General features: G+C 55.9%; 1 protein-coding gene across 2 annotated transcripts in view; it reads left to right on the top strand.

Annotated features, from left to right (window-relative positions):
• Positions 1-3,062: 3,062 nt before the first annotated feature.
• LTBP2 (latent transforming growth factor beta binding protein 2) overlaps positions 3,063-9,186 on the top strand; it is a 59,498-nt gene continuing 53,374 nt past the window's right edge. Inside the window, exon 1 of one of the 2 annotated variants that reach the window (XM_042879770.1) lies at positions 3,063-3,526. In XM_042879770.1, coding sequence (XP_042735704.1) covers positions 3,078-3,526 — 449 coding nt within the window. In that variant the 5' untranslated portion in view covers positions 3,063-3,077. The remainder of the gene's footprint in view (positions 3,527-9,186) is intronic. The other variant, XM_042879847.1, reaches the window with a different exon arrangement.

Here is a 9,186-nt window from a genome sequence, read left to right as displayed (position 1 = left end):
AACTGGCCTGGAAGCATGGTTCCCGGGTGCTACCCAGCCAAGGGGGTGTTGCAGAGGTGATGGGGACATGAAGGGTAGAAGAATGAGAGTGCAAGGGGTCCAGGCACAGTGGGACCCCTGCTCCGTATTCTTTGAGAGGGCTGAAGAACTGAATCTCAGCCATCCCTCCAGGGTACAGACACCTTTTCTCACTCAGCCTCTTTCACCAGGCACTGTGACTTTGATTTTCAGCTGCCCAAGCACTCCTGTTTCTCCACCATAATGGTGATGGGAAGGATGGGCTATTCTGGTAGCATGGTACATCCTTGCTCCTCTTCCCTCCAGGTTCCAGTGAGCCTCTTCCTTTCTGCTCTAGCTCCAAAAGCTGCCTCATTCACTTTGTTATGCTGCTAGCCATGGAAAGTGTGAACTTAGGGAGGTGCCACAACTCCATCTGAACTTGGCCTTTCCTTTGGTGCTGTCTCAATCACCCCAGAGCTGGTGCAGGGAAGTACAAGGATGTGGATGCGGTGCTTCTGCTTTGCCCACCTGCAGCTCGCCCTCCTGCAAAATGCTCTCTGCTGTTGAACTCCACTCACCACCCTTCCCTGCTGCTAATCTCTCTTCCCAGGCATGGGTTTGATCTCGGCGGCGAGCTGCTCGATCGGCCGCTCTCTGTCTGCGTGAGTTCCTGAGAAATGAGGTATTTCATGTTTGTCTGCTGAGCCCCTGCTGAGCAGCGTGCTGCAGCCCAACTTGCAGCTCTCCACGCTCCCTGTACTTCCCAATTTCCGACTTATTTTCAGGGAGAGCTAAATACAAGGCAATCCTGTACCTGTGCATTGCCCCTGGCTCACCTGCATCGGGGCTGCGCTTGCTCCCTGTCTGATTGGCACACGTGCTGCTGGGAACAAACAGCTCTGGAACACCCTTGGAGGAGTGCCTGCTTGCATGGGGAGATTGGGTAGGGCTCAGCATCCAGCTCCTGGGGTGGCTGTGAGTGTGACACCAGGCTGATTTGAGATGGGATGCCAAGCCCCTGTGCTGGCTCTGAGATGGCCGGTGAGGCTGTGCTTGGTTTGTAAACCTCATTCCTCAGCTGTCAGAGCCCAGGACTGCATCTTCCAGGGGTGACCCAGTACCTCTGGGGGGGGGATCCCACTGGTGCTCCAACTGAGTCCTCTGCAGGGCTTCCCGCAGGGCTTCCAGCACTGCCAGGGTGCTTTGAGAAGCTTTGTTTATGGCTTTGTTTATGGTATTGATAATTTTCTTGTGTCAGGTTTAGGCACAAACATTCTTTCCACTGCTGCATAAGAAAGTAATTAGGTGAGGATGGAAAGGACATTCCTCTTCCTCAGAACAAAGAGCTGAGCCTCAGCTCTTATCTGGCACTGCTTGCAGCTTTCAGTAGCTAGCCAGATTCTGCCCAAGCAGATGGAGAGGTGATGTCATCCAGGAAATGCCAAGGCACCTACTGTCCCTTGCTCTGATGCCACTGCCCCACACAGACAGCTGCCAGTCCTGAGGTCAAAGTCTGAACTTGCTCAGCCTTGCTGTGGGTACCTGCAATGGGAAAGGCTGGAGGGATGCAGAGGGCAGGCAGCAGGCCCTGTGAGGGCCTGGAGGAGTGGTGAGCATGGGAGGTGAGTCTGCGTTTTATTGCAGCTCCTCCGTGCATCAGGTGGGCAAGGGGGAATAGATAAATTCATGGGTTAACATAACTTTTCTGCTAAACCCAGTGGTTGAGCTGCAACATCTGGCCCCAAGAGTCCCTATCCTGAACGCAGACATGAGGGTACAGTGAAAGGGCTGCTCCATGCACGCTCTGATACTTGCGTCCTCTTGCAGACATTCAGGAACTGCTCTCTGCATCAAGATGCTTCAGTGAGCTGTACCTTCCACCTGCCTGAGCTTGGTGTAATGAGTCTGGGTTGGTGTGCACTTGAGTGCACTCAGTGTGTTTCTTTGCCCTTCTTGCATGCAAGGGCTGCAGTGAGCAGCCTGGAGAGCCCACCCCAAATACCTCATGGTGTTCAGCTGACGCTGAGCCTGTGCTCCTTGAGGAGGACCTGCTCCTGCCCAAGATGGCCAAGGGCAGTGGAGAGCAGCAGAGACGTGGCAGAGCATGAGGTCAAACCCTGACATCCTTCTACCTACTTTCACTCTTTGCCCAGTCCTTCTCAGTGCATTTAAAGCAGCCGCTTGGAGCCACCTTTCCACCTCCACGTGCCCACACGGAGGAAAATGGGAGGGCTTGACGTCTATTGATGGATGCGACTCCTGGGAGGTGTCTCTTAGCCGAGGGACCTGGAGCTTTCAGGTGAGTCCTTTTCTACAAGTAAATGCGTAAAGTTCCGAGCAGGGTTTGGGGCTGTCTGAGAGCACAGAAACCAGACTGCAATGGCAGTAAGGCTCTTCGCACCGGGAGATGCCACCAGGGCAGCAGGCAGGCGGCTGAGGAGACGCGGCGGCTCCCGAGGGCCCCAGACGTCGGGGGGCGGCGGCGCGTCCCTCTGGCGCCCGCATCCCCGCTCCGCGCCCCCACGGCAGCAGCCGCGGCCGCTGCCGCTCCCCGAGTGCTGCCGGCAGCGCCGAGGGTCGGCGGCTCGCTGCGGACCGGGCAGCGGGGGCGGCGGGAACGAGGGCGGCTCCCGAACCGGCGGAGCGTCGGCTTCCCCGGTCAGGCAGGGGTTAAGGCTTCTCCGTCGTAGTTTGTTTCCCTTTGCCAAAGTGGGTGTTGCTGGAATGTCTCCTCTGCTAAGGAGGGGGGCTGAGCCGTGTCCTCTGGAGAGGGGGGATGTCAGCATCAAAAAGACGCAAAAGGGGGAGGTTTCCAAAAATAAAACCCTCCATCCCCTCCAGGCTCTGGCAGTGCCAGAGGCGGGCGCAAAGGTGCTCGGAGCCGCCTGCGGAACGCCGGAGCTCGCCGGCGGGACGACCGCGCTCCTCCGGCTCTTCCTCCTTCCGCGGGGCCGCTCGGCAGCCCCCGTCCCGATCCCCGGCCCCGACGGGCAGCAGGTGCTGGCGGAGCCCCGCGGGGAGATGGGGCAGTGAGGCGCGTCTCCGTCGGGCGGACCGGAGCTCCAGCCCCCGGAGGGATGCCCGCCCCGCGCCGCCGGCCCTCGCCCGCCCCGCGGGCTGACAGCATGCGGGGCGCCGCGGCCAGCGTCTTGCCCCTCACCTTCGCGATCCTGCTGGGACTCGGCGACTGCCAGCGGGACCTGGCGGCGAGGCTGGAGCCCGGCGCCTCCCGCCGCGCCGAGCCCCGCCGGCTGCGGGGTCAGGCCGCGCCCCTGGGGGCGACGGGCACCGCTCCCGGCCTGCCCCGGCCGCACAGAGCCCCCCCGGAGCCGGCCGCACTGCCCGCCGCCCTCCGCCCCCAGCGCGGCCCCGCGGAGAGCCCCAACGACGGCCGCAGGCAGCGCCCCGAACCCGGACTCGGCCCCGCGCAGGGACTGCAGCCCTCCCGGCAGCGACCCAGGAGCGCGCTCAAGGCGCGGGTCGTGCCGCGGGCGAAGGAGCCGAACGGCAGAGGGAGGATGGCGGGGTAAGTGTGCGCCGCGCACTCGTGCCTCTCCGCTGCCCTCCTCGGGCGCGGCGGGACGGCCCTCCGGGAGGGGCGTGGAGCCGCGCACCCATCGGAGCCCTCCGCCAGCGCTTTGCCGGTCCCTTGCGGCCGTCCCACGCGTGCGGCGATCCGTTTGTGTGCGTCGAGGTGCGAGAGTGGGGCGGCGCCCGCTGCCCGGCGCGCGGGGCTGTGCTGTGGGTGAGAGCGCTGGGTCTGGGGTTCTGGCCCCGGTGGGTTGAGCAGCTGTGTGCTGCTGTGGGCGGTGGATGCTGCTCTGCCGCTCTCCGGGTGCCGTGCCCCGTGCTTGGCAGGCGGCTCGCTTGGCTCGGCGGGATGGAGCCTGGCTGCCGCAGCTCTTGCTGCAGGTACCTGGCCTCTTGGCTCCGTCCTCCCGTAATGGGCCTCTTGTAAGCACTCCACACGGCAGCTTCCCATGGCTTCAGCTGGCTCAGCTGCGGGAGGCTTCTATGAGTTGCCTGGCAGAGCCGCTTCCAGCTCCAGGCTCTGGCTACAGCCCTGAGGAGGTGGAGAGGAGATCATATGGCAGGGCCACAGCTGCTCTGCAGCGAAGGAGAGCCAGCGAGATGCATGGTGCGGTGCCGACATACCCCCAGGCTTCCTGCTCTCCAGATCTCCCTCTGATCCCCTGGGGCTGATGCCCCTCAGCACGAGTATCTCTGCTAGCCAGCACAGTACAGGCCACTGGAGCCCTGGTATGGGCGGCCTGACTGACCGTGTGTGTTGGCTCTGTGCATGAACAGTGTGCAGGCTCTGGGCTTACTCTGACACGGACAGACATTCTTCTCCAATATGGGCAGGTATCTTCACTAGAATGCAAAAGGCAGCTTCACCCCTGATGTTCTTTTTCCCTTGCTTTCCTCACTGCAAACTTTTAAGACAGAGGTGTCTCCATGTACCTTCTGCATGTTCCTGTGCTCATGTAGTCCCTTACAACTACACAAACTTGCTTTTCTTCCCTGTTAAGTTTGATACATGAAGTCCTGATCACTAATGGCAGGTAAGTGGCAGTTTCTGACACACCTATGCCTTGTTTTTCCAGCCTCTTGGAGGGAGAGCGTATTGGAATGATTCCTTGGGAGACCCAGTTCTCGGCTCAGGAGGATGTTATCCTTCCTGCAGGCTGATTGTTGTCAGCCTTCCTGTGGTGGGGTGGCAGGTCTCCCTGGGCAGCATTTTCAAGGTCCCTGTGATACCCTCACTGTCAGCAGCTGGACCACAGTGGCACCTGGGGCTGCTCTGAGCCTCACACTGTGTGGAAGGGTGCTGAACCTCCTTGGAAACAACATCCATCCCATAGCAGAGGGCATTGCTGTTGACCTGTTGTCAGTGAGATTCAGCTGCCTGGTGTACCCAGGGCTGCCACAGGCCTTTAAGCCCAGGCGGACAAGGAGCTGTGCCTCAGTGCTGCACTCCCTGTCCGTGTGCGCTCTGCTCTGGAAAGTGAGAGCTGAGAGGGAGAGCTGCAATCCCCATGAACGTGAACTCTGGAACATGCATCTAATGGCTTGTTGTCAATGGCTTTCCATCTCTTCTGGAGTCCAAATCAGCACTTTTTAAACTTCTCTGTGACCTGCTGCTTTTGGAGCTTTCTCACACGAAAGCTGCGCTGAAGTCACCGTCCGTGAGTAACCACATGGCGTTACTGCTCGCCGAGAGCTCGCTGCCGCCTCCAGCCGCTCTGTGAGACTCCCTTCTTCCACCTCATCCATCTTCCTACATCCCTTGCTGCACTGGACACGTTTCCATCCAGGAAACTCAGGGCCCCTAAAGAGCTTCATTTCACGATTTCATTTTTTTGCCAGGTGGGATATTTTCTGTTCTGCTGTTCGCACTGCACTCCCTCTACTCTCTGGTATGGTGACCTTCGGTTTCCCTTCCTCAGGTAGCATTGCAGGCTGTGCTACACCCTGGTGCTGTTTATTTATATAACTTCTTTGGCTTAAAATCCCAGCTGTGCGTGGGTTGCCTTTCCTCGTTCCCAAATCACAGCTTTCTGCTGGTACCTCTGGGGGCCTCACTCAGGTCATTGTGCACATTGTGAGCCTGGGTCCTGGGGCTGCAAAACCTGACTGTTAATTAGCATGATGTCCTTCTCTGCACAGCTGTCCTCTCACTTTGTTTGACAGTAGCATACCCAGAACTGAGTTTCTTGCTCAGGGACTGTTTGGATGTGTCTGGAGTGCTGCTCACGGCTGTTGGTGCTGCAGGTAGAAGCTGCTGACACTTTCCTGTGAGCATGCCTTGCCAGAACTGCCTTTGGTTGCTTTCTCCCGTTCATTGTGAGGTGACTTCTGGCACAACAGCAAGTATCGCTGAAAACTGCTGTCCTTTATCACTGAGCAAGGGAAAAGATACAACACATCTCTGCCTGCTTTGCTGTGCCCTCCTTCCCTACCTGTTTCCCAGTCCCTCCAGACTGGCTTGCAGACATTTACCAACCCCCTCGCTGCTGAGGATGAGCTATTTCTACCCAGTGCCATGGAGCAGGTGGCTTCCCAGTTCAATGTGTTCAGGCCTGTGTTTAAAGTGTTTGTAGGTTCATCCACGCAGCTTCTGGTCCATAGAATTCCTTTTCTCCTGAGTGTCAGGGTAGGCAGCTCCCAGGCCCTCGGAATGACCCTAGCACTTGCCAACTAGTGTGCTGGATGTATTCCTCACTCAAGCTGGTGGTCCTGCTGCACACCATTGTGTCCCCCATGATGTGGCCTTCTTTGTTCCCCTGCCCCATACCTCCAGTTCTTTGAAAACAAGTCCTCAGTGATGCATACAAAAGTAGAGGGGGATCAGTAACTGGGGAATACTCTGGGGAAGCCTTCACTTTTGTTGCCTACCTCACATTTGGGGACATATGGGGCTTTTTTGATAAGTAATCCCAGAGTGACAGGCTGAGAATTCCATCATCTCATCTCCCTCTTGCTTTCTTTTTGTGCCTTGTGCGCCCCAGTTGTTGGGTTGTGGATGCTGCCTGTGGTCGTGCAGTCCTCCTTCACCCCAGCTTTGTGGGATATCAGCTCGCTCTGCAGCGTGTATGTAGGACTGCTCAGGCATCGAGGCAGTTAATGCTGATGTGGACTTGGCAGAGCATTTTTGGTGGCTCATCGATGCCAGCAGCCTTTTGCTAATGTTCTTCATTGGGTCTGACTGCAAATATTTCATACGCAGCTGGATGGAGTTCACTGTCATGCAGCATAAAGGCAGACCTTGTGATCTAATAGTCCCCTGGCCTTTGGTGAGGATGCTGTGAATGACCCGCATGGAGCCAGCGGCTCTGGCAGCAGAGCACTGTGCGGAGTTGAAAGATGAGGCATGGATTGCTTTTAAAGCAAATGCTGAAAAAAATGGTTCTGCTGAGTGCTTCAGAAACACTGTGTGATCACCACTAAGGCTGCGCACATGCTTAAACTATGTGAAGCCACGATCTTACTACTGTTTTCTAGTTTTCCTTCCCCCAGTGCTCATTGCAGTTGCATGGCTCAGGTTTCAAATAACACTGTGAAATCTTGCTGGCTTCTCTTGTGCTGGGTGCTTGCTTACCACTTTGTGTGATGGAGACCTGACCCTGGCAGTGGCCTCTGGCTGAGGCAGCAAGGTGAGTTCTGAAGGACTGGCTTACTGCGGCTCTTTTGCTCATGTTATGGGTTATGATGGTGCAGCCAGCACCATGCATGGTATTTCTTAATGTGGAGGAAGCTTGTGTCACTGAGCTGGGCTAGGAGCAGCTCTGCAGGATGATCTGTGAATCCTGTAGCAGTCCAGTGTTATAGACAGCCAGGTCTCAGCACCTGAGAATATCCTGAGCCATCCCCATGGGCTGCCCAGAATGAGGGTGAATTGCTGTCCCATGGGCCAGCAGCCCCCCAGGGATGGTGACAGCATGTTGGACTGCCTGTGGTTCTTCAGTCTGGGAGCAGCCCTGTGTGCCTGGGGTGGCTCATGCCTGAGCCGTGTGCTTACCCTGGTGCTGGTGACAGCACGTGCAGCTGGCCAAGAACCACGGTAAACATGCTGTGCTCCTGAGACCCCCAGGGGCTTGCACTGCATTCTTTGCGAGGCAGGGAAACCACACGGCATTCAACCAGTGCAGATGTCAACTGAACGCTGTAACTAGAGCCAGATGTGCCTGGCACTGGGTCCCATGCAGCAAAGCCCCCAGAGCTGTTGTGCTACTGCACATGCCCCAGCTCACCTAACTGCTGTCTTCGGGGTTTCTTAGTGGAAAACAGATCTGTTCCATTTTTGCCCCACATGCTGCTTCTTTCAGCACTATGCTCCCAGCCTAAGAAGTCCTTCCTGCCTCCACTTTTGCCTGTCCCCTCATCAAAGTGGAAAGAGAAGATGTTCCCCTTCATGTGCTCTCTTTGCCCCCTGCAGAATTGCTCCACTCTAAATGTGCCAAGCTGTCCTCTCTTGAGGGGCGTTCCTCAGTGCTCGTGTTTCCCTTCTTCAGGGGTTGGCAGTGGTTGCCTATAGCCAGTAGGAGAGTGATGAAGGCAGGGGAGGCTCAGCTTGGGAGTAATCAGGAGTATATGTGTGAGACACTTAGACAAACCTTGAACTTTCATTCCATCAAGAACCTACAGCGGGACTCAAAAACAGCTTCTTTGGAGAAGGTACTTACCATGCCTAGAAGAAGCAACCTCTGATTATGTCAGCAAGTTGAAGTTAGAAAGAGCTCTGCTCTCTGAAGAGACTAGTGGAATGTGGCTGGCAAGGTATGTGCCATGCTGAGGGAAGAATGCGAGATGTGAGAGTTAAAGCAAAGGTGCTTATGCTGATGCTTGTGGTCTCTCTGCAGACCTGGATACCTGCTACAGCTCTAGAATGGTTTTCTCTATTGATTCTTACATCTTTAAAAAGCATAAGGCCTTTTGTGGGCTCTTCTACAGTTTGTAAATGAGAGTCTGCTTGGATACTTTCTTGGGAGGTCTTAAAGAAGAAATCCACAGATCTCTGGGTTCACAGACAAAAAGCTGAAAGTCAGTGCTGTTGCCCAGCCAGAACAGGCGCGAGTGAATGCAGGAATTAATCTGGCCCATGCTGTTTGCAGGAAGACACACAAAGGGTACTTTCTAGGTAAAATTTACATGGTTAGCAAAGTACTGATCCTGAAATACCGGGTAGCACTTTACAAATTATGCGGCTTCTCAGACCTCTTCCACTTCCCGTGTGAGGTGACTGAATCTCTATAGATGAGTTTCTTTGCCAGCACCAGGGCCATCCTCGCACACCTGCTTGCCACTCTGTTTGGCCCCATACCTGGAGCTCTGGCGCTTCTAAGGCTGCCATCTTATGTTGTGGGTATTCAGGAGTGCTTGTTCAGAGCGGGATCATCTTCTGACCCTGCTGTGTTCCTGTGAAAGTCACTCTAGAAGACAAATGTGCATGTTTCCATGGTTCCTGTAAATTCTGTCAGAAGCCCTAACTGCCTTGTCCAGCATTAGAAATAAACCACACTCCCAACTTGGTTTGCAGAGGCTTTCCAGAGCCCTCAGGCTGACTGTTTCTAACTTTGTATCTTTTGATTATCATACTTTCCCATCTACCTGGACATGCAGAGGTTATACATTCCCTATACTTTCTCTCCATGGTGAGTAAATACTTTTGGAGAGCAACCTGCA

Source organism: Lagopus leucura, unplaced genomic scaffold, assembly GCF_019238085.1.
Source record: "Lagopus leucura isolate 7727_CA_CO unplaced genomic scaffold, USGS_WTPT01 Super-Scaffold_1, whole genome shotgun sequence".
NCBI classification, from domain to species: domain Eukaryota; kingdom Metazoa; phylum Chordata; class Aves; order Galliformes; family Phasianidae; genus Lagopus; species Lagopus leucura.
The sequence above is the reverse complement of the archived record's forward strand: the minus strand, read 5'-3'. Positions and strand labels throughout refer to the sequence as shown.